Source organism: Gastrolobium bilobum, unplaced genomic scaffold (assembly GCF_033153095.1).
Source record: "Gastrolobium bilobum isolate Gb01-03AN ecotype WA unplaced genomic scaffold, APGP_CSIRO_Gbil_v1 utg2264, whole genome shotgun sequence".
Taxonomy (NCBI): domain Eukaryota; kingdom Viridiplantae; phylum Streptophyta; class Magnoliopsida; order Fabales; family Fabaceae; genus Gastrolobium; species Gastrolobium bilobum.
The window spans coordinates 689,184-715,352 of record NW_026899254.1 but is presented as its reverse complement, the minus strand read 5'-3'; the positions used below and the strand labels follow the sequence as shown (position 1 = coordinate 715,352).

Below are 26,169 nucleotides of genomic sequence, written 5' to 3'. Positions count from 1 at the left end.
GCTGAAGCTGAGTACAAGGCAATGACTTCCATTGCTGCAGAAGTTAGTTGGATTTCTCAGCTACTCACTGATTTGGGACTGCACATTTCTTCTCCTGCGTTACTTTTTTGTGACAACCAGGTTGTCATTCATATTGCTTCAAATCCCACTTTTCATGAAAGGACTAAACACATAGAGATTGATTGTCATTTTATCATAGATAAAATCACTTCTGGACAGATCAGGTTGATGCCCATAAGGTCACAAGATCAACTTGCGGACCTCTTTACAAAAGCTCTGCCTTCCACAGCTTTGCATTCCTTGTTGTCCAAGATGACAGTATTGGATATTTATTGGCCATCTTGAGGGGGAGAAATAAGTAATACGTTATTTTATTTAACCATAGTTAGTCTTTAACCTTGTATTAGTTAGTTTACTGGTGTATGGTAACTCTAGTTAGTAGAGTGTTTTGGAAAATAGGATTGTATAATACTTTACCTTTTCGTTTAGTTCTTTTTTGGTTACGAGAAAATATGTATCAAACTTCCATTTTCTTCAATAAAACTTGCTTCTTTTCCTTTTATCAATTCATGAGTTTTCTACTGTAAGAACTAAAGTAGAATCTATAGGAGTAAGCGTTCGCTCCTCCCCAGTATTATTTTTTAGAAGGATTTAAAACTTTAATTTTGGATCCGTCCCAAACAAAATTGTTTCCTGTAAAGGATACTTGTGGTTTATCAAAAAAAAAAAAAAAAAAAAAAAACTAATGTAGAATTTCACAACACTTAAATAACCCAATATATGGTTTGACCATCTGTAAATATTTGTGTGGGTGATGGCTTGAAATGTTATATTACGATGTTATTAAGTATTATAATATATCGCAGCTATCAGTGATGCAAGAGTCAAAATTCCCTAGGAGAAGAAAAATGAACAAGTGGCTTTATTGGTTCGGCCATTAATTAGTAAGTCTTTATGTGTACATATATAGGTGATGGCTAGAAATGGATGACATAAGGATGCGTCATAGGCTCATAGCAACAAAAAGAAAAGGATCCTAAGTATGAATGGAGTCGATGTTTCCGCAATGGATGAGATTCCCCAAACTCAAACTCTCGAGAGGTGAAAGAAAGAGAAGGCAGGCATAACATAGAAAGCAGATAACCATCAACTTAATTAACAAACAAAGAATGCCCTAAAAATTGGTGCATGCATATGATTTCGTTGTATTCATATATGTATCGAAGCACACTCTGGAAACTTGTACTGACGTTTTACAAACAAAAATATTGGCTTGCTTAGAGTACTTGTGGATTTGAGACAAAATGTTGAGACAAGCACACTTCGCATGGCCAGCCAAGCCAGGTAACAAAATCTTTGAGCATGTCTTCTCTCCTATGATCAGGTCTTCAACTTTGAATAATTTATTAGGACGAACTGTTCACAAATTAAATTCATCATTGAAAATATAATTCAAGTTTTTTTTTCACCAAAAAATAATTCCACTAAATTAATGTCTCAAAATTAATATAATATATGATAATAGCATATTTTTCAAATAAATGAATACATCAACTAAGTAAATTTATAAAAAAAATGTATTATGTGTTTAAGTTCTTTAAAGTTTGACATGTAATATCCAAATGAAAATTATATGTTTTAACAGTAAGATAGGCCTAATTTTTTTTATAAAAAGTTATTATTAAAATTGTTAATTCTTGTACGGATAATAATTGATATATTGCAATCAAGTATTCAGGTAATTAATTATATATAAATTTTATAGGTAAAATTAAGTTTGTAAAAAGAGTATTATAACATAAATGTGGGAAAAAAGAGTGTGAGGATAGAAGTTTCTACATTTGTTTCATTAGTTAAATACGTATATAGTTGCAATAAATGTTCATTTTCAATTTAATGAAAAAAAAATTAAGTGAAAGCTTAATGCAAAGTGGAAAAGTTTTATATAAAATGAATTCAAAGAGCTCATTATTCCTACTATATTTATGTGATGGGGATTATCGTAATTTGCTCACATACACACTGTCTACTCTTACCAATTTCTTTTTTTGTTTTGTATATAGGGATGTGTAAGCACTTGAAGACAGGTGGTCTTCGGAAAAAGAATTTCTTAAAGTAAGTGATTTGATATCACAATTTACTTCAACTTATAAGTTTATAACCAAGAGTGAATCACTTTCAGTTGTTCACTTCAAAAATCAAATACTTTATTGGAGGCTACTGAAGATCTAGCCAGTAGAGAATCAAATCTTAGGAATTATTATAGCATATGGTAATGTCTAATCTTGGAGCCGCTGCCACTTTGGAATATTACCAATTAATTGATTGATTTAAATAAGATTTTGATTCATATAATTTTTAATTACTCATTTTAAATTAAATTTGATCCTTCTACTTTTTTATTTTTTATTTGTATGTTTGGTATATCTATATTCTCACTGATTTAGCTTTTAGTCGTTATAGTATCAGTCTTTATAATTTACATCATTTAGATCTCACATCTTATAAATTCTATTCATTAAGGTATTAGTTGCTATTTTCCAAGAAGAATTGGTCCCCATGATTTTCATTTATTAAGGTATTAATGTTTGAGGAACTGAAATTCAATTAAGTTAAAATATGAGGACTAATAACAACAAAAATAATTTATAAAAGTAAAAAACTAAATGAGTAAAAATTACAGGCCGGGAAAAAAATCTTATTAAAAGTTAATTGATTTTACTGAAGGTTGCATATTAATTTGAAATTTGATTTTAATTATGACAATATATATATATATATATATATATATGTGTATATATATAATTCAATTATCAATTGCCATCTTTTCTTTCTCATTTTTAGAATTTGTACATGCTATAATTTTTAATTTGCATGTAGCTTTATGATTTCTGTAATTGATTAAATCAGTAATCTCAAATATTATCCATTTGAGTAATTTTTGAAATGTGCCTTTTTATTTCATTTTCCTTATTTTTAAAAAATTTATTATTTTTTATGCAATGATAGTGATAATATAGATGTTTAAAATTAAAATATCTTATAAATTAACCCTTATAGTTTTCCAAAAAAAAAAATATACCCTTATATATATTAAATTAGAGTATATTTTTTATAATAAATAAATTTTTTTGTCTTGCATGCTACTCTCCTTTAAGAATGATATATGTTATTCTTAACCTTATTTTTTAAGTTTTTCAAATATTAAATTTTAAAGTTAAATATACTTGTCTTTTTTATAAATTTATAAATTTTTCTCTTTTAATCTGTACTTTTAAAATTTATATAAATTTGAAAATACTAGTAAAATGTATAAAAACATAAATTTTATATCATTAATTGGTTCCTAGGGCCTTATTTATTTGGGTTCAGTTTAATGCTTCAGTGACCTGATATTGATATATAATTGACCATGAATACCCAACATCTGAAAAGGTTAGAATGTACGATCCGCAGAATGTATATTAATTTTTAAACAGTAGAATGCATTTTCATCTTTGAATTTTCAAACCTGAATTTACAGTAGCCTTTCTATCTTACCGACAGTTTAATCATACAAGTTAAAAAGTTTAACAGTAAAATTGAAATTTTTTTTTTTTATAAACAAATTGTGAGTTTTTGTGAATTGGGTGAATTTTGAATCACACTATATGATTTAACTTACATTTTTCTTAGCTGCCATACTCTTTTCATCTATTATCACTATTTTTCTTTTAATTAATTAATTGATAACAAAAAAATTAAGAAGGCAGAGTAACACATTTCAAAATTATGAGGTAATAAAAGTGAAAATGGTAAGTATGTGAATTTTTACTTTAATTTTTTAGTTTCCTCTTTTGATTTATATATACCTCATATAAACAATAAAACGTAATCCATATCGGACTTAAATGTTCTTTCAAATTAAAGTCCTACAACTAAGTTTGACACAGTCTTGAAAACAATGGTGAGAAGGGATTGAGTACGGTATTAAATTGGGACCTAAAGGCATGGAGCTCAGCTTACCCAAAAAAAAAAAAAAAAAAAAAAAAGGCATGGAGCTCATGTGACAGAGACAGATTGCATTAAATACAATAGGTTTGGTTGAATAGAACTATTTATTTATTGAGAATGATATAATTGTACACATTAATTAGGCTGGCTTACTGGTAACACTGGATGAGTTGTACACTTAAGCAGATGAGCAAAGAAGGAAAATGGTGACCGATGATTTCGTATGGGCAAGAAAGTGACTTTACAAATAGAATTAGGCAAGTTAATTTATTATCATTGTGTATACATATATATATATATATATATGTATATAAGGTGAATTGGTAACGTTTTTTCTAAAGCTGAATGGTGGTGAATATTTGGGTGTTAGTGAGGAAATAGCTTCTTCCCTGGGGGGTTCAACAACCAACTACCTTTTTTTTTTCTTGGCCAACAAATGCTTTTAAGTGAACAATCAATTTTGCTCTCTCTCTCTCTCTTCCTCTGCCTCTCTGGTTTAGTGTTGAAGTTTTAATTTAAGAGAGGCAATCCCACACGCTTTGATCAACCGAAAAATAACTAAAGGAAAGGAGGGTCTACTTGTTTGTGTCCACTACTACCCTTAAGCTAGCTATGCCAACATCCTTTCTCTGTTGCCTTTGCAAATTTTAGTACCTTCATTGGCTCAACATTTTTATTTTCATTCATTCTCAACTCTATTTAGGATACATATATGATCAAATCTTCAGTTCAACCAACACCACCTTCTCTCATTAAATTAATATATTTTACTTCATTGTTATGAGTTTTGTCCCACTCAGCTTCTTCTTTTTCCCTGTGTGTTTCTTTGTTTGTGTGATCTGCATGCAAATGGATGTAATGGGAAAAACAAGATCCGTTCTTACATTGAGTGGAAGAGTTTTGAACGAGGCACTGAGCTTCATTGTTTTCTGTGTCCTCGACCTTGTTGATTTTCTTTTGTGTTTTCTTTTCAAAGCTGTGGACTTGTTGATTGAGGCAGAGTGGAGACCCTGCTATTGTTCTTCCACAAAGGATGCAATCACAAGCTGTGGAGAGATCTTGGTTTCTGAACAAGGTGGAGAATCCAAGATCGTTTCACTGAGCTCAACCAAGTTACACTTGGAGGACATTTCAGATACCCTTTACTCTCGTCCTTCTTTGGTGTCTGAGGTTTCAAGGTTAACCCTCAATGAACTCAAACGCTTCAAGTTAGAGGACCCCATTTTACAATCCAAGAGAGGGAGCTCCCATTGTTCCACCACATTCACAGTGAACACACCAATTGTGGAAATGCTACAAGGTAAAATTGGAAGGCAAGAAGTTCATCCCATTCCAAGATGGTCTGATTGTCACTGCAAACTATGCACATGTTGGATCTCATCTTCTTCTTCATCATCACCTACTACCAATAATAGTAAAAACACTCTCTTTGTAAATGCTCAAGGCCCCAGCATAGGTAACATCATTTTCAACTTATCACTATCATGTTATATACTAGTTCATTATAAAAAAAAAAGTGTTGATGTACATTAATAGTTAATTAATGACATGACATGACATGAGTGTGTGTATGTATATATGTATGTATCAGATGAAGCAAGAGAAGATGTGCTGTTCATTCATGGGTTTATATCATCGTCATTGTTTTGGACGGAAACATTGTTCCCAAACTTCTCGAGTGGAGCAAAATCAAGTTATCGGTTATTTGCGGTTGATTTACTTGGTTTTGGGAAAAGTCCAAAACCGAGTGAATCGCTATACACATTAAGAGAGCATTTAGAGATGATAGAAAGCTCTGTGTTGGAAGCCCATAAGGTGAATTCATTCCACATCGTGGCCCATTCATTAGGAAGCATTTTGGCTCTTGCTCTTGCCGTCAAGCACCCTCACTCTGTCAAGTCACTAACCTTGCTTGCCCCTGTAATTATCTTCCATCCTCTTCATGTTTTTACTTATATTTTTAAAAAAAATTGGTTATAAACTTAATTATATATTTTCGAAAATACACTCGTTTAAGAATGTATTTCTAATAATATATAATATAGTTTGTAAGAGTATAACTTATTTTTTTTTATAATATTATCAATATTCATTCTTTCTTTTTTGTGTTATTTTTTTATTAATTTTTTATTACCTTATTAACAGCCTTTCTATCCAGTACCAAAGGGTGAAGCACAGGCGACACAGTATGTTATGAGGAGAGTTGCTCCGAGGCGCGTGTGGCCACCCATGGCGTTTGGAGCGTCGTTAGTGTGCTGGTACGAGCACATAACTAGGATGATTTGCTTGCTCATTTGCAAAAACCACCGCTTGTGGGAATTTCTAGCCAAACTCATTACTCGAAACAGGTACATACATAAATTCACACCGTCTTTTGTTTCTATATAGATGTTTCAGCTTTATTACTTCTCTGTCACTCAACCACGCAACTACTCATTTCATCTGTTTCATTATTTACAAGTTTCGTCCATGTTTAGATGGCCCGTTTTTGACTTTCAGTTTTTGTTCTTTTTCTTGGTATTTTCTCAAGACCCTTATATGTAACTTGATTTTTATAAGTAATGATACTTGGATAAAATTATATTCGCATATTATAAAATTCTTAGATTGCACATTGGTCATGTAATTAATGCAAATATCTTTTTCATTCACTTTTTAAACTCTTTAAATCGTACCCTTGGGCGACAGATGTGGACACTGTTCATTTCTTTATAAAAGTATGAGAAAAAAAATTTGCTGTTACATTGGGAAAAAAGAACGGAAGGGATGATTATGACATTGAAGTTTGAAGAATTATTATATTTTTGAAAATGAAAAAATATGTATATTTATAAGGGTACCGAGTAAGTTGCTAAACATTTGATAGTTGTTGTTTTTATTATAAATGTTCGATAATTAATTAAATATAATAGTAAATATTTAACTACTTACTCTTTAAGTATTCTTAAAAACAGAATGCTAGAATAATTTAAAAAAAAAAAACAATGATTTTGTTAACTTTTTTGTTGTTGTAAAGATAGGTTAATAAAGAAAAAATATTATCATATTAAATATCTAAAAAATTCTTATTTTTTTAAAAAAATAAAATATTAAATACTTTTATTTTTCATTTAATATTTATTTTTAAATTCTTAATATGTATCCTGAATGCACGTGATACCAAATCAAGACCACCGAAAAAAATAAAAACGGTCGTGACAGAAGACCACGCTTATAAATCACAAGATCGAAGTGTGCTTTAAGCCATAGTCTCTCGTTCTTTTTTATTTGGGGTTGTCAAACTTTAAGCCACAACTCACGTCTTCAAATATGTGGATTTAATTTGAGTCTACACATCTTCAAACATGTGGGTTTAAAGTTTTTCAATTCTTAGCTAGGTATAAGCAAATATAAAAACTGATATGTATAAAGATATGAGGTAGATAGCTATGAAGTTAAGTAAGCTTGTTAAATGAACTCAATTTCTTAATAGACTTTTATATATAATAATAATTATTAATGTGAGTGTTTATAGTAAATCAAGTTTGAGAATTACTGTGTGTAGGAATATCCTTCCATTCTAATATTCCATCTTATCTCAAAAATTGAAAGATGGAGTTCAAAGGCCCTGATCAATCAATTTCAGCAGTTTTCTTCTTTAATGTTTTGGTACTCTTTCTCTTGTTCTTTTAAGTTTGTTTGACTAAACCATATTGGGGTACATATTTGGTTGAATTTAAGATTCTTGTCCCCGCGCTGCTTGGGTAGCATAAGTCAAATGTGTCAGAGACTGAGCGTAGTAGATGAAGTCAGAAGGTTTTATGTTTGCATTAATTAGAAGTTAGAGAACCCCTTTAATTGATTCTGAGTTTGCTGGTCATGAATGATGTTGTTCATTTCAAGTGTGCTGGTGAGTGGTGACACAGATCTTTAGCTAATTAATTAACTTGACATTTTATATTGATCATTGATGCACTACTCCAATGCCTTACAGGATAAGGACTTTCTTGCTTGAAGGGTTCTTTTGTCACACACACAACGCAGCCTGGCATACCCTACACAACATTATATGTGGAACTGCGGGAAAAATTGGATCATATTTGGATGCTGTAAGAGAAAACATAAATTGTAAAGTTACCATATTCCATGGCAAAGATGATGAGGTTATCCCTGTTGAATGTAGCTATGAGGTCCAAAGAAGAATTCCTCGTGCCCGTGTTAGAATCATTGACAACAAAGATCACATAACCATTGTTGTTGGAAGACAGAAAGCTTTTGCTCGAGAATTGGAGCAGATTTGGAGCTCTACAAACAACTAGAATTTAAAAGCTGCATGTCGTGCCAATGCACTTGCTTCTAGCAGCACTCCTTGATTAGATTTCTGTTCAAACTTTTCCTCTGTCAATTCAAGAATTGTATCTTTTCTCATAAATCACTTATCACTTGCTTATTACCCATAAAAGAAAATCACATATCACTTCAAGTAAGCATTGGTTCTCCAAAATAAAATACCAAGTGCAATCATTATACTACTCAAATAATACGTGTCCAAAGCCTTCAAACTGGGAGGTTTTCCTTGTCCACAATATCATTATTATTGACAACGAGTTTGTAGTTGAATTGACATTGGCCCCAATCTCTATGATTGAAATGTGAAAATAATATTAAAAATTTTAATAATTAATATGACATTTAATGTGGTATGGGCTCTAAACTTCAATCCACCCTTAGCCTAAAAAGGAAAAAAATTAATTAATAAAAAGTAAAATCATTTCTGTAGCCGTTTTACGTACAGTAATAAGTATGGTTACGATTTTCTATATTTAATGCTGTCATATTTTATATAATTATGATTCTCCGCATTTAATGTTTTCAAGTATATATAGCAAGTATTTGATTGTTGCACGTACAGCAGCAGGAGAAATATAAACCCCTTAATAAAATATCATATATGTACTCTCTCTTGTAAGTTATACACAGTCGCAATACACAAAAATTAAACACAAAATAACACATTATTTCACAAAATCACGATCGTCCCATTTCTTATTCCAAGACAATCAAAACATTTGTTCGGAATATGACCCATTTTTATTTACTCGTTACTATTGTCTTTTTTTAATATATATATATATATATATATATATATATATATATATATATATATATTCCAATGGATTCATCGTTTCGTAAATAATTTGATTCAGAGCAAATTTAAAATTAAAACTTTAAATTTTTCTAAAAAAAATAGGGCAAATTACAGAATACCACCCTGTACTTAGGTGCTTTATTAAAAAGACACCTTGTACTTTCAATTAAAACAATTACCCACCTTACACTATAATTTTAAATCAATTAAACATATTTATTTATTTTAAGACAAAATTAACCCTATCCTCAATCACCATACTCATGATTGTTCAGCGTCCACCACCAACCATCCATTTTCACTAGTCGTACATTTCGAGTTAAACGAAAATAAAATTGTGATTATGCCCTGTCACTTTTTCTCTCTGCTTATTGTACAATGGTATCATGTAATTGTAAGACAAAGGAAAAAAGAGGGCTTCTCGCCCTCTCTCTGCTTTTTATGCCTTCTTTTAGATCTTAGATTTCATCTATTTCTCATCTGCGTTGTCCTTATTTGGAAAGTTTTCTCTTCTAATGCTTTGTTTTTCATCTCACATGGTGGTGAGATACCCAAGAATAAATATCCAATAAGAACCCATTAGATTCAAAATACGATGTTGGAATTGCTATTCTTGCCAGTCCTGTAATTCCTTACATAAATTATTAAATAATTCTTGATTACAGTTTGACACGAATATTGCAGTTCATAGTGAGTTAAACTAGCTTTCAAATGATACTCTGGTTTACATTGTTCAATTATCATTCGTAACCTAAAAATTAGAACATAGTTATCCAAAAAAAAAAAAAAAATTAGAACATATAGCTCTGCCATCTGAATCAGAGACATGAAGTTGGGGGACAATGTTTCCAGACCATAAAGGCTCTTAATTGCTGTACTGAAATTTTGAATAAGCAAGAAACTAATTTCACCGGAAACACATCGTTGAATCAGCAATATTAAAAAATAGTGCAACTATCAGGATGTGCACACTCACCCTATCTTTCCCTTACCCAATCCCAAATTCCAGATGCTACCTTAGTATAACAGTAACACCATATATCTGACTATTTTAGAAAAGCAAGATATTGCTTCAATTTACTTAACATATATTTTCATTCTCTTCTTTGCCAGAAAATTGTGTTTCTTCTTATATGACATAGACCCATAATCACCATTTTTTTTCTTCATTAAACTGTGGATGGACGGGAAGTGAAAAATGGTGGTTGGTGGCGAAGGCTGAGTTATGGGTGTGGTGATTGAGAACAAGGTTAATTTTGTCTTATAATTAATAAATATGTTTAATTGATTAAATGTTATAGTGTAAGGTGGGTAATTGTTTTAATTGAAAGTACAAGGTGCCTTTTTGAAAAAATACCTAAGTACAAGGTGGTATCATGTAATTTGCCCAAAAAAATAATAATATCAAAAAGTATCCAACACATACTCGTTAACCAGGCAGCTATGAGTGACTGCACCGTTTTAAATGAGCTGTCATAATAGCAATAAAAGCTCATCACACATGCAAGACCGACTGAGCTGAACCATGAATTTTGACTATTTTTATAACTTTAATTAAAAAGAAAGGTTTACATGTTCTCAGGGGCATACGTTAAGAAAAATGAATATTATTTAACACTCTTTATTAATTATCTTAAAATTAATAAAAAATTTAATGCTGATATTTTTTATTCATTTTTATTCTATAAAGATAAACGTTAACAAAAACACAAAATCCTTAAAAAAAAATGTACCTCCTTTTAGTGGGAGTGCAAATCCCCGACCGCGTTTGATAGTCTAGATTCCTGGTCATTAATTTACCGATCAAATTAGTCAGGTGAATTGTGTCTCAAAATTATGATCGAAACAACAAAATTTTAATGTTAGAAGCCGCACATCGGACACGTTCAACATATTCAGAACTAAAATATTAGGGGTCCTTTATATCTTGGAACTCGACAATGTACATTAATACTTTTGTTTAATCCTAGTGGATCGAAGCTTCTTGTTGGATCTTGGGGCTTAAGAGTATCTACAGAGGAGACGATCATTATGCACAATCAATCCTAGTGGATCGAAGGTTTCTGTTGGATCGAAGGGTGCTAACAGTGTCTATAGAGGAGACGGTCATAGGTAGCAGCAAATCACTATGTACAACGAGGAGCAGAGAGCCAATAAAAAGGGATAATGTATGTTATTCATGTATACAATAATAGTAATGGGACTTGGGTGTTTCAGGATGCATACATGTGAAGTGAAAGGATTTCTTATCTGAGAGTGGATTTGAACTGTATGTCCAATCATGAGGTCCATTATACTCCTCCATAAGAAGTTTTGTCCAAAGATGTAAATAAACAAAAAGATATAAATGAAAAAAATAAAATAAATGTTGGTGAATCAAAATTTAAAACCATAAAATAGAATAAATAATTGATTTTCATTTTCTTGTTAAAACTTAGGTTAATATAACACTGTTAAATTACTTTCATGCCATAACACTGACTTAGAAATACAAACGAGCTGCAACTTACTTTTGGTCAACCCACATTGATTTAAAATAAATTGTTCACATTTTCATCACATGGATAACATACTAGATTTTGCTTCAAACGCTTCGTTTACGATGGTAATGCATGTATCAAATTATCAATGAAAGGTAGAAGCATACATGCTAAGAATAAAAATGAAGCTTAGCAAATTTACGATTATTAATCTATACATTATTTCTGATACATTAATGATTTGATTATTGTCTACTGTTCATATAGCTACTGAGAAACATATTCCAAAGTTCAAGTTGAATTTCTTCACTGTGTTGCCATTAGTGCGTTCCAAAGAGATCGAGAGATTAGCTGTTTAGAGGCATATGCGTTCCAATTAACCCACCTGCTTGAAATGGCAAGTAGTTCATTTTCGTTGGACGCTAATCCTGGATCACATTTTTAAAAGCAGACTTGGGAAATCACAAGATTGAGAAATGGCAAGCCTAAATAATATACAACAAGAACCATTACAATCATCAATCAATAACAGCTGCCAATCAGTAATTATCCTATAGTGTAATCCCCGGCTCCCAGTGGCTAAGGGTAGTTACTAAACTAGGGTTTCCTAATTAAATGCAATTGCAAATTCCTTTTTGCTCTCTAACTGAATCCAGAGTCACTTACAAATTCTACATAACCTACTCAGTTATGCCTCATGCATGAAAAAGGCACACCATACTACCTAAAATATTTACACTATTGATACAATGTTACATCACACCAATCACCAGTAATCCATCCCCCACTAGACAAGGTCACAAAGACAGCACGGTGAAGATTGACTGCAAGCCAAGAAGTTTATATTCTTGCAAAAAACCTGTTGAGATATTTAGCCACTTGAAAATCAGGCACTACCTGCCTCATCTGATGTACTTCCTGCTGGACATATTCTGCCAACCTGAATTTCATCCTCACTAAACATGCTCTCTTCACTGGAATTGGAGAATTGACCGACATCCTCCTCGGTTAGCGAGTCAGCTTTTTGTTTCCTCCTGACATCCTTTACTGCTCTTCCCTGAAGAGCCAGGCGCCTGCGTTTTCGAGCTTTACGCTTGCCTTTAGGGAACTCTTCTTTTTGCAGCTCAAAGTTCTTCCCTTCAACCTCCTTTGCAGTTCTTCCCTTGCCATATCCGTTATCATCAGATTCTTCAGCATCCAGCTTACGCCTTTTCCTATTAGAATTTGTCTGAAACATTGATTCATGTTCAGATTCGAAGCTTCCCCAACAGTAAATACAGTAGCAATGTCACACAAAGTAAATGAAGATAAAAGCAGGTCACATTGCAAAGGGATGACGATGAGAATAAAAGAGTGAGCTTCTAATGTATCATATTTTGGATGAATGCAATTGAACTAAGGAATATTAACTAACAATGATATTTTACTACCAGTAGCTCACAAACATCAACTCTTCCTCTGAACCTTGAACTTCTGGTGTTCCCTCACAATTGAGTCCACATATTTTCTTATAGTGAACAACAGATTTCAACAGGTTCAGTATGAATGACAAAAACAGATTTCAGCGATCACACTCTCTCAATTCTATCCCGGCATTTTCTCTAACTTTTTATCATTTTCTCTGCAACACAAGCTCTAATCAAGGTTGTATATCTCTTGGTCCTCTTTGGCCATTTCAATTGTCAAAATTCATAATCAACTGCAGACAGACTATAAATGGGACACAAACAGAAAGAAAATAGAGGCCAATTTCGTAAGGCTGGAGAATGATCAAATATGACTAACATAGCAACTCCTGGCTAAAGCCAAATGCTTTATGTGGCAACAATAAAAAAGTACAACCAAGGTTCCAATTATTCACAAAACTATAGAGCACATAATTCTAAAGCAAATTTGTTAGGACAATATGCTTAGTGGCAAACAATAATTCGATCCTCCTTCACTAGGTGTGGGTTTTTGAAAATGAGATCTTCTTCAGGATTCAATAAGCAATAGAAGGTTGAAGAGTGATAACGACAATTACATCTGCATACCTTTGGACCACGATCAACCAACCTTGCCCATTCATGTCGGTTCCTCAAGCAATCAAGAACAGCCTGAGAGTGACTTGTGTATGCATAACGCTCTCCATTATGCTTCCTCAAGTTCTGCCAGTGCTGTAACACGAAACATAACAACAAACAAACATGTTGTTCAAGGACAACTTATTTCAACTCAAAAGCAATAAATGAACAAAAGCAGAAACCACAAAAACAACACTGACAAAGAATAAAGAACCATACCGGTAGCACAGCATTACAGAGTTCCTCATATGTCATACGCTTGCCTTTGCTCATAATATCATTAATCAAGCCTGCATTTGGATATATATTTATATAATAAGAAACTATCCACAAACTGCACAATAAAAGCAACAGTTCTTTTTCTTTTCATTTTCTATCTTGGCAAAAAATAAAAATAAAACTCTGATATTCAGTGTTTGCCTGGCTACAAGTTACAAGAGCTGATCATGCCCAGACCTACGTGCACATATGGTACAACCTAGTGACTATATAAAAGTAATTTTTATGATAAAATCTATATTAAATTTGTCGAGGTACTCCACACTGAAACTGAAGCTTAGATAATTGAAAGAGTTTTATTAGCCCAGCAAGTAAAATTTTCTAAAATCACTGATTTATTAACCAACAATGATTAATCCTATATCAAGATAGCAGAGGAAGGGAACATGCTTTAAAAATTAAAACAAAAACAAACAGAACAGTCATTATCTCCCTGACAGGAAGCTACCAGGTAAGGTACGGTGAACTGGCCTTCCAGCAGTTGCAGTATCATCATCAGATAAATTCTGATCGTCAGGAGGGGAGGGTGGACTAATGTTTGCAATCGCAGAGGCGGCAGAAACAACATTGTCAGTGATAGAGTTTACAGCTGTCATAGATGCAAGGCCTTCTTCCTTTACAGATGCATCTTCCACATATGCCATATCTTGTTTCCTTTGATCAGACGAAGATGAACCCTTCTCCTTCTCTGTCCTTTTAGCTTCATCTTCAAGTTCTCGAGGACTACAAAACCCATCTCTAGATGCATCCTTGGATTTTCGTCTAGATCCCTGTGCAACTCATAATGGAATTAGTCACCAATACAGAGCCAAATTGATCATCTTTATTGTTAAAATTTACAAAAATTCTAGAAACAAAATTGGTATATGAAGCCATATTTATCAATTTTAATTGTTGGCACAATCCTACCAAATAATGATCTTTTCCTCCAACCGATGATGTTCGCTTCATTAGCATGCTTGTAGCACTAGTAGAAGTCAACTGTGGCAAACTACCTGCATGGCGTGCTCGGGGTACACGAGGTACACGGGGCGAACTATTCAGTTCTTGATGCAATAGCAAAGCAAGCTGCCAACAAATAAAACAAAAATAAATAAATAAATAAAATAGAAGAGAAAAAGAAACAGGAAAGCAAATTCTGTTAGAGAAACTTCTTTGAAACTTAATTAGGAAGCTAGAAGTCCAGCTCAGACCTCTTCATCACTCAGCATTGAAGAATTTGAAGTTGGAGAAGGATTCATTGATAGCACGTGACTCTGGTTCAACTTAGAGGAAGAAAGGACGTTTGTTTGGTTAAGCTTTTCAACTTTCTGTGGAACTGAAGATGAAATCTTATTCTGCACTGGTAAAGCCTTTTGATGGTGCAATGATGCATTAACCTCACTATGTATCAGAGATGGCTTAGAAGATGAACAATGAACAGAATCTCTCGCATCTGAATTTACTTGCTTTGAAACAGAATTTTGCGTACTCCTGCTTGAATGCAATCCTTTTGAATTAGAATTTAAAGAGGATTTTTGTCGCTCTCTTACAGGCTTCCTTGGAATTTCATCCCTTGCAGCATCACTCGAACAACTTTCATTCTTTATGTGGATGTTACAATTATCCATCGCTCCATGTTTTATAAAAGAATTGGGGATTTCAGTATCTTCAGATTTAAAGTCATGAGCCAATGATCTGGATTTCATGGTTGACGTGTGTGGACATCCAAGTGCTTCAATTTTTGATGGATCTTTAGCAGAATCCGAACCATCTTTTGTTTCTGAAAAACCCTTTTGTGTTTCCAATGAACCTTCAGACCCCTCCAGTTCTTGTTTTCCATGACAAAAATCACCAGATAATTCATCAGGTTTATTGGTAAGATCATCAGCAACTACTTCTGACAATATGTCAATATCTCCCACCTTATTTTCAGATGATGGTAAACTGGGAAATACAGCATCATTCACTTTAACAATATCAGAAGTGTGATCACATGGTTTTTCATTATTTTTAAGATCACTTATAGGAGAAGAATGAAAATTCAAGATCTTCCTAAAACTATCATCATCTTCTTCTCTATTCACCTTAACTTTGCATTTTGCAGGGCTAGGACGCAGGTTACAGTCAAAATCTTGAGAAACTTGGTTCTCCACAAGTTCGGGTGCAGAACCACAATGATCTTCTATGTTAGGACTCACAGTGCTTCTTACTACTAAAGTATCATCTGCATTATCAGCTGCCAAGCAATCTCCGTCCTTGTTTGTAGGAGCAAAAAATGTCATCAGAATGTAGTGTGAGATCAAGTCTACAGGCATACAAGACAAAACAAAACAATCCATAAAGCTATGCATGTACAAACCAAGTAAAAATGTTTTTAAATGGTGATAAATAAAAAGTTTCAGATGTTAGCAAATAGAGGAAGGCTCCCAGGCTGAAATTTCAAGTATCACATATTCAGGCAAAATTACAAGCTCTAAGTATTTGAAGCAAATGCATTGATGGAAGATCCTACTCTGTTTTTTTTTTTTTTTTTTTTTGGGAGTTTGGTTTAGGTAGGCCAGCATATGATTTTTTTTTCCTATGCTAAGCCAGAAATTTTTAATTTTTATTTATTCATATTCTTTTTCTTTTCTTTTTTGAAGAGGGGGGGGGGGAGGCTTACCATTTTAAGTTAGTATTCAGGAGATACAAAAAAAATTATTAAATTTTATTTCCTGATTTGACTACCAAGCTTTTTTAAATTCAAGACTTGAAGTCTTTTGATTTAATTGTCAATCTGGATAGAAGGCACACCATGTGAACGCCCTTTCTTAATCCATTTTAAAATTCCAATACTTTCGCTGAGGTTAAGGCTAAACTTAAGGTTGAAGAATAAAGTGGAAGAGGAAAATTAAGAAATGAATACTGCATCATATAGTCTAACTCTAAACTCTTAAGCTCTCAAAAGTTAGTGCCCAATAGGGGATCTCAAAAGTTAGTGCCCAATAGGAGATTATTATCAGATATCAAGCGCACTATAACATGCATATTCTTAGCTCTCAATTATCATTTCCCTTTAATCATTTATCATCAGATAGCGAGAAACAAGTAGACAGACAGTTGCCATAAAACAAGAAACTAGCACACATAGCCCAACATTGATGCTAACTTATTATACACAGAATGGACACCAACAGTATTTCCAATTGACACATAATAATCACAAAAAACAGAATATCACTTGCCAAACTTTGATTATAGAAATGACAGCAATACATACCTTTTCTTCAACTGAAGTATTTCCAACATAATTATGCTTTAAAACTGATGTAACAGCATCATCAGTCTTAGAAGACATCTCAACCAAACTAGGATCTTTATGGCCAGTCTTTTCTCCTGCTAATACATCTCCAACAGAAAGACTATGTCTTGTTGTGTCAGGATAAAAGGCTTCTGAAGAATCCTCAGTAGCTGTCAAGTTGTTATTTGGCTCTTCCACGATGGTATCCACAGCAAAATAATCATTCAAACTATATTCCTGAACCACAATGTCTTTTAAGTTTTTATTCCTTATGCTCCGATTGCCAGCCTTGAAAATCTTCGGACCTCTGTCTTCATAAAATTCCAATTGTTTTGCATCACTGGTGGGTGTAAACGCTAGTAATCAAAATGAGAAGGGAAAAAAAAGATCGAGTCAACAAGCGCATGTCAAGTATTGCAAGATGTGAAGCACCGCCATAGTTGATGACGTTCACCCATGAGCACAATGAAACAAGAACATAGATAACTTTTTCCCAGTAACTGGTAATAATAGTAACAAGATGGAATCACTAAGACAGAGATCTTGATGAAGAAATGGAATCTGAGGGAAAAATCAATCGCTATAAGAAAGATAGTTAACATTCTGCGAACATATTGACTTAATCAACCACTTTTTGAAATTTAAAAAAAAAAAAAAAAAATTAGTGTGATAATGTCCATATCTAGGCCAAGGTTTTCATTTTAGCAATTCTCCAAGATAACAATAGCATTTAGTATAGCACAAAAAAGGGCATAAAAAAGCAAATCAATTAACCTGTTTTAGAAGAATGTGAACTTCTCCTCTTGAGATCTACCTCTTTATCAGGAGTCTTAACCCGCTTCTTCCCACTCCTGTCTTTGGAATTGGAAGTCCCGAAGTCCTCTTTCCTTCCCTTACTGCTATGAACAACAAGAGGCCTCAGCAAACTCCTCTCCTTCTTAATGGAATTGTGGGCATACGGTGTATCTTCACTGCCACTGCCTAAATTGCTCATGTCCTTGAAAGACGTCTTGCTGTCATCGCCATCCCTGGATCTCATGTCAACCAAAGCCGCAACAGGGGAAGCCAAGACAGTAGTAGTCTCTTTCGAGAAAGAGAACAAAACCCCAGCCCCATTATCATTATCTTGTGCATTCTCATTCTCATCCCAAGAAGGAAACTCCCTATACTGAAAATTAAACTTCTTGGGAACATAACCAGTGCATTTCCATAAGTGTGGACTGAAAATCGAGGAAACGCTCTTGCCGGCAAAGAGAGAAGGATCACCACCGGGGATTCCTTGAACGTGAACCCTCTCCTCCATGGGTATATCAGTCCAAAGCTTGAAAGGGCGGCGCGAATGAGATGCAACTTTCGATGCAAGAGAATTGCTATTCTCCAAAGACATAGTCTTTGTGGGGAGCTCGATTAACAATTGGGCAACCTCAGTTTCCTCGGTGTTATTCTCAACTCGGTTGTTCTTGCTCTTGCATTTGTCGCAGACGAAGGTGTCGTCCCCCTTAACATAACGAGAGCAGCGCGTGTGCACCCACACGCCGCACTCGTCGCATTTCACCATCTCTTCGCCGTCGTCGAAGTTGACGCCGCAGATGCAGTCCACGGTCCAGGTACCGTCGACCCATTCGTCCGGTGGGTCCGAACTCTGAGGGCGGTGAGATCGCCCTTTCATTGTTGCGGTTTGCGATCTAGTTTTTGGTCACAATACCTTATTGTCCTAAACCTAATTCAACACCTTATTGAATTGAGAAATTGAAGGCACGGGTTCGGGTTCGGCATCAGATATAGAAGAGTACCTGAAATGAAATTGTGATTGAGAGCAGAGAGAGGAAGGTTTTGCGTTGCGTTTCGTCAGCGACTGTGGTGGATGGGAAGTGGATCTCCGGTCGAATTTCTCTCTCTCTTTCTCAATCCACAACCACGCACGGAGATGGCGAAGCTGAAAACGAATGCGTTTTTCGGTTTGTGTTGTATTGGATTTTATTGGGCCGGACCAAGTTGGTACAGATCCAGAATATGCCGGCCCACACCATCGTGGGCTGAAACCCATATGTTAACAAGATAACTATAAGGGCAGTGGGGAGTGGATCATGTGTTAATTAACATGACCATGTCATGTGGGGCAATCATAATCATACATGGGTATGTTAATGGTGATAAAGGAGGAGAGAAAAAAATATAAAGATAGGAAGTTATAAAATCATCACCGCTGATTTAATTATTAATGGCTAAGATCCTTCCACATGACATGATTATGTTAAATTACACATGAAAGGATCTATTTCCAAGGGGTGTGACGTATAAGGCTTGATAGTATAAGCTTATACTATACGTTATGATATTTTCAGTTGTTTGGTGTGACCATCGTATAGTATAAGCTTATACAGCAGAATCCCTTGATACATCAAAACGATGTATAACTTAATCCGACCTAAGGGCCTATTTGGTGTGAGGTATAAGGCATGATAGTATAAGCTTATACTATACGTTATGACATTTTCAGTTGTTTGGTATGACCATCGTATAGTATAAGCTTATACAACATAATCCCTTAATACATCAAAATGATGTATAACTTAATCTGGCCTAAGGGTAAGGGATAAGACCTGATAAGAGATTGATGTATTAACATCGTTGACCAATGTAATTATCAAAAATTAATATATTATTTTAATATTAATCTATTAAAATAAAAATATATTTTTCAATATATTAATTTTTAAAATATTGAATATTCTTATTTTTATAAAAATTAATTTATATTTTGGACACACTGATCAATAAATTTTTATAAAAATTAATATCATATGATATTTTTTGAATAATTATATAAATTCTTTATTAAAGGATATTTTTATTAAAAATATTTGTTTTTATCCTATATAGTATTATACAGTGTAAATACTAGATGATATATCTTATACAATATATTATTTTATACAATATCATGTCAAACGCTGGATAGTATTAAAATTTAATCAGGTCTTATACAATCAGGCCTTATCTTATACTATGCACCAAACATGCCCTAAAGACTAGTTTGGTCTTTGAATGACGGGGATGTTACAAAAATAAACAAATAAGAATATTGTTTTTTTTTTATGTAGCATGAAGTAATATCTTTGTACCATATATATAACAAGTGGTGGTGGAACTCATCACTTGTTAAAAAAAAAAATTACCACAAATTTTAATACCTCACAACATAAAAAAATTGCATGATACAGAAGCTTCATATCATATATTGTTATCTTAACAAATAACAACTATTGTTGTATTACTGTCTGTTTCCCTGTACCTTTTTGTAACAAAGAACCCAGCACGAGTGGTTGGTTGTTGTAGGTAGACCCAACTCGTAACCCGAATTCGTCAACCCCAACAAGAGATGGATTAGTCAGCCCAAGTATCTCTCTTATTATGTAGTGGGGTAGAAGCTACATGGGCTAGCTGGTTATTGTTCCCTTATTTACTGGATATTTTATTTTAGCCCAATGATGTATAACCCTAATTATTTAAAGACCAAATGAATGGAGGAAGGGCAAGCGAAATTTCAAATCAATTCCCCTTCTGTGACAATGACCACATACGGCACAATCCCAATAACCTCGTCTTCGGTGTCGACGGACACAAATTTCATCTTACGTGTCAAAGAAAAGATCAAAGCTGAGCTGGTCAATGCCAAGATCATGTTGAATTTTCCATCGTGCATCGTCAATTACGCGATTTACTGACACCTGATGATGTTCCTTGGCAGCCTGTTACACAAAGAGACACCAACAGCAACAAACAGAGGAGAAGAGAAAGTAGTGAGCCAACCAAAATGATCAGAGAAAAAGTGCCTTCATCAAAGCTTAAAGATTATTATTGTTGAGGACACATGTAAGTTGGTGGAGAGTTAGGTGACAGGTGTAGTGGGTTAGAGAAGTGGTAATTAGAATAGTGACACGTAGGCAAAAGTCAAAGTAGGAACATTGTATATAAGGTGAACAGAACATTATACCGAGGCATTGATTGATGTAATAAACACTTGTTACTTGAATACAAAATATTGTTCTTTCTGTTGCTCAGAAAGTTCTTTACCCATTTCGTATCCTTGATTCTTTCTTCCTGTTGCTCAGGTAGATTGTAACACTGGTGCTTTCATGCGTGATCTCCTCTCACAATGCGAGTTCAGGAACTGGCGGAGGTAGTTGTCGCTTTGCAGAATCACTTCGACGAGTCACAGAACCAGATCTCCCTAATGGTTGCTCAAATGCAACAATTGAATGAATCAATGGGGGTTCTTCATTCACATTCCAGAAAATCACCGGAGAATCATCAAGATCCAGTCACCGAATCATCTTCATCCGGTCCGGCAGATGTTCAGAACGAGATGGGGCAAAAGGATAACACAGACCCACGCACGTTGCTGAAATTTGTTAAAATGAAGATTCCGCTATTTGATAGTACAAATCCAGACAACTGGATTTTCAAAATGGAACTCTTCTTCGAATTGCAGAGGGTTCCACTAGCGTTAAAGGTTCAACTAGCAGGTCTGAGGATGGAAGGTCCTGCTTCGTCATGGTTCCAATGGACTTACAAAGGGGGAACAATTCGGTTATAGCCGGATTTCACGAAGGCACTCATGTAGCGTTTTGGTGTGAAGGCGCATCAAAATATCCCTGCTCCCAACATGACATAACCAATATCCCTGCTCACAAGGCTCTCCTAGCCCGTAGCAATAAAAGGCGAGGAACTGGCTGTGGAATCACACGGAGACATCACCACTCGCTAGGCACAACAATCAATCAATCATCGCACAACTATTGGATAATCCATCCACGCCAAGGATGATTTCCAAAATTATCCATCGGTAATCCCACCCGATCTACCGAGAACTCACGACCATTCCACTGAAAAATGACATCTCGATGCACAGTGGTAGAATCACACTTTACTCTGGTGGCGGTGGTCAACCGCAACGGTGGAGAAAGCACAAACATGGACAACTCAAGCCCCACAGCAATCGGGGTTGCAATAAGGAATGCGTAGCCCTGGAATCAAACAAAGCATCGAAAGCAACACCGCCAGTGGTAACAGTACCTCAAACAAGGTCCGGAGCGAGATCCGACTGCTGGCGATCCAATGTGTACACACGCCCCGAGGTAGGTGGCACAACAGGTGTCGCTGAAGGTGGAAGGGGAACCATCTGGAGTGGATCTGCCTGAACTGCTGCAGCTCTCGCCATAGCCGATGGACACTCTCTAGCATTTTCTTGGTTGGTTCTGTGCGGTCATTTTTCCCCAATCGCTTTCAGCCTGTATAGCTATATTAGGAAGTTGATACTGTCATCCAATTTTCCTTGTTGTCCAGCTATATGTCAAAGGGCATTTTAGTGCACTTAAACTTTGAAAAAAATCTACTTGATGAACTTGGAAAAAAATAACACCAATGTTGGGCTCTGTTTGCTGTATGGGAAAAGAATGCAATGACGGTCCTTTGGCTGAGTGGTGAACGTTGGGGTATCTACGAGAAGGTGATGACCAAAATTTTAACCATTTTCCTTAACTACTCGGCTGAATGTGTGTGTCTGAAGAAGTTAATTTTGGGTCATCCATGTTTACTTGTTTCTGCCCACTTTGACAGCCACGATATTACGGCATGCAAGTCTAAAAACTGAATTATTGTAAACATGAATTAGGAATCATCCTAATTTTCGGAACTGTCATCTGTTTAGGAAAAATATATCTTGCTATTTTGTTCCATTCCTTTCTGTTCAGTAGGTGAACCACGAATCCTTTGAAGCATGCAAGTTAAATTATTTTATTATGAGATTAGATATTAGCCCTGTTGACTGCTTTTTGTATTAAATAAATTGGTTAGGCCTTACATGTGGTAAAAGTGATGGGACAATATATGCAGAGACCCTCTTACCTTGTCTTGCGAAATTTGGAAAGTTACTGATGTAGGAAAATGAAACCGCACCTGCACGGATTGGGGGAAACTTTGGGTTTTACTTTGGTTAACAAGTTATTGTAACGTACTAAGTCAGAAAAATTGATTAGTTTGTTTTTTTTGTTATCTTTAACTCCTGGTCTATGCCATGCTAGGACTGATTGGGCCTTGGGGTCACACACACACAAAGAACCGTTTTGAGCATGAAATGTGGTTCCCCTTGTAGGACCCTCTGTTTTGGCGAAAGTAGTAGAAGTTAACTAGTGTGTGGCTTGTGTTTAATTCACCCAGGCAGCGTGTATAATAGCCATTTTCACACATTAGGCTTAGTGGAACTAATTATTTAAATAAAATCTTGAACACTCCTTTTTGCCTAGAAAAACTGAACCTGCATGCTTATGAAACCTTGGAGATTTTGTTTAGCTAGCAGTTGTTGGAATAAAAATTTAGGCAGTAAACTATTAGTTTTGGATGCTTGATAAATCGAATAAAATACAAGAATGGAAAGAATGGAAATGACTTGGAAATTATGAGATTAATATGGGTTTTTTTAACTGTTAACGAATTGGGGTATTAACTCTAAGTCATAAAATTTAATTTAGTCTGTGGACCATGAAAAACCGAATTGTATGTATTGAAACCGATTACAGAATAAGAATTAGAAGCATGAAAATTTGTTGATAAATTATAGGAATAACATGAGACCAATTATGACTTGTCACATATGTAATTAGGTGCACGTAACTCTTATTGAGTGAGCTGAATTTTGGTGCTGTTAATTATTGCTTGGACACAAGGTATGTGTTTGGTGATGAGACCTACTGTGACTATTAGCTAGAGTATGAAATTTTGAACTGATACATGTCCTTTATGATTCGTATTCTATTATATGATATATGAAATCTGCCTTGGACTTGTCATGATGGAAAATTCTGCCTATGAAAGTATTTGTTATTTGGCAGCTTGGTATTACATATACAAAAGATATATGCTATACGATTATGATCTAGCCATGCATATGCACAACATGCTTCATCTGTTTCTGTTTGGGTGTGGGTCAAGCATGTCATTGCATACGACATTATGCATTCATTCTGGAAATCAAAGTATATGATATAAGTAAGTATACGATTGAGCACGCATCATATAGGCATCCCTCCGGTACCAGGGTATGGGACACTTGGCTTCAGTCCGCATAGGTTGCAGTTGGAACCCTCTTGAGGAGCCACTATGGGATCTCCACTGTACTTGTTAGTACGTGCACGACGGTGCTATGAACGTACTCTTTGGCGTTATATACACATCTTGATTAGTATTTTGGCGTTATATACGCAATACGATTAGTACCTTGGCGTTATGTACGCACTATGATTATTATGTTAGCATCTATCTGGGAAAAATTAAATGTTGATGCGACTGTTTTTGAATTTTGTACCTAGTCTAATATTGTTGTTGTATTAGTTTTATTGCCACACTACTGAGATTTTTCTCACCCCTTCGGGGGCTCAATTTTTATAAATTGCAGGAGTACGAAATGGCATATGATGATGTATTTGTATTGGAGATGTCTTGTTTACTTGCTGCTGCTGTTTTGGGAATTTTGATGTTGATATGCTGTTCCTGCTGATTTGGTTGATTGTTATAGTATGCTGTAATAATTGTTTTGAGATGTTGTAAGAAAGTGTTAGAACCTGTTTTAATTGCTGTATTTGGATTTTGGGGTCTGTGTGTAACTTGTGCAAATCTGGTGTTCTTTAGCAAAATATTTCATGCACGTTTTCAATCCTGAATTTTTAAACTACTTTTGCGAGCACTTTGCGAGTTGTCGTTCTGGGGCTACAGACCTCCGATTGAGGTATATTTTATATGGATGTAAAGCCCCAGTTGTGCACTTTCAAATTATGTACACCTTACAATTAAATTTTGAAATCCCGATTTATTATGATTTTTATAAGTCAGGAGGTTTTTTAGAAAAATACACTGAGTTTTTGAGTACCTTACGAGTTCTGTTTCATGGGCTATTCTCCTCCGATTCACGTATAGTTTATATGCACGCGAAGCCCTAGATGTCTAGCTTCTATATAACAAAGAATATTTTTTGAATCGTTGAAATTGATTTTATACGAATTTTTCAAGACAGTAAGGTCTGCCAGAAAAGTTAGGAAATTCAGCAAGCTATGTATTTTTTAAAATTGACACTCTGATTTTTATGAACAACTAGACTTCGACGCAAGATTTTAATTAGCAACTTAAAATGATTTTTCAGTATTCAAGTAATGACATTAAGTACTCTAATCCGCTTAGCAGACAACTCTCCTGGACTACAGGAGGGGGTGTCACACTAATTGGTATCAGAGCAGTTTTGATTCAAGGTACGTATTTGATGAAATATTTGTTGTTTGTACTTGGTTGCTGAATGGTTGTTGTTTGAAGTTATTGATTAATTGTATATGTTCGTTGCATTGTTGCTGTTTGAACTTAGCTGTGAATGGGTTACTAGTTAAAATTGCCTTATATTTGGAAGTGTGATGATACTGGTAGTACACGGTACTAAGCATGGCTATGCCCATTCCCTTGCTAGGTGGTGAGCCTAATCAACTCACCGTCGCGTAAGTTGTGTGTGCACAATCATAGTTATCACGGGGTACACTTGTGTCTGAGCACGAGGTGTGAAATAGTAAATTGCTACTTGAATTAAAGGTGAATTAATAATTATGTTCTCTAAGGACTCTAAGCACGATTTTATGCATATATGCTTGATGTGAATATTTTTGTGATAATCTAAGCTGTGAATGATAACATGTAAACTTTAAATAATGACTGCTGGTGTGTACTTGCCCTTGAGGTTTATGCTGTTTCCCTGCATGTGTGGCTGTGGAGATAGCTGGGTAGTAGAAACTGTTACTCTTTACTAATTCTGTTATGTTACTTAATTGCGTAAGGGGTTAATATGTTGAGAAGAGTAGCAGTGATTTAATTATGAAAATTGATGTAGGGATAGGTCACTTACCTAAGTTGATCCGGTTAATGCTC

General features: G+C 34.6%; 2 protein-coding genes across 4 annotated transcripts; one reads left to right on the top strand and one right to left on the bottom strand.

The window, feature by feature from the left end:
- The first annotated feature begins 4,842 nt into the window (after window positions 1-4,842).
- LOC133288783 (probable lysophospholipase BODYGUARD 3) lies at window positions 4,843-8,291 on the top strand. The gene is made up of 4 exons (XM_061486603.1): window positions 4,843-5,449; window positions 5,585-5,913; window positions 6,139-6,341; window positions 7,967-8,291. Exons 1-4 carry the CDS (start codon window positions 4,843-4,845, stop codon window positions 8,289-8,291), a joined length of 1,464 nt encoding a protein of 487 aa, XP_061342587.1.
- Window positions 8,292-12,024: 3,733 nt separating this feature from the next.
- LOC133288782 (uncharacterized) lies at window positions 12,025-19,118 on the bottom strand. 3 transcript variants are annotated; one of them, XM_061486602.1, is made up of 8 exons: window positions 17,980-19,118; window positions 17,185-17,516; window positions 15,137-16,180; window positions 14,853-15,011; window positions 14,392-14,713; window positions 13,884-13,954; window positions 13,635-13,757; window positions 12,025-12,829 (listed from the first exon to the last, which is right to left on the bottom strand). In XM_061486602.1, the coding sequence occupies exons 1-8, from the start codon at window positions 18,872-18,874 to the stop codon at window positions 12,488-12,490; spliced, it is 3,288 nt and encodes a 1,095-aa protein (XP_061342586.1). In that variant the 5' UTR covers window positions 18,875-19,118; the 3' UTR covers window positions 12,025-12,487. The 3 variants fall into 3 exon arrangements, 2 of the variants coding, with proteins under 2 accessions (XP_061342586.1, XP_061342585.1); XM_061486601.1 differs by having other exon boundaries at window positions 12,026-12,829; window positions 17,185-17,561; XR_009748402.1 differs by lacking the exon at window positions 12,025-12,829 and having other exon boundaries at window positions 13,704-13,757; window positions 14,415-14,713; window positions 17,185-17,561.
- Window positions 19,119-26,169: the final 7,051 nt, after the last annotated feature.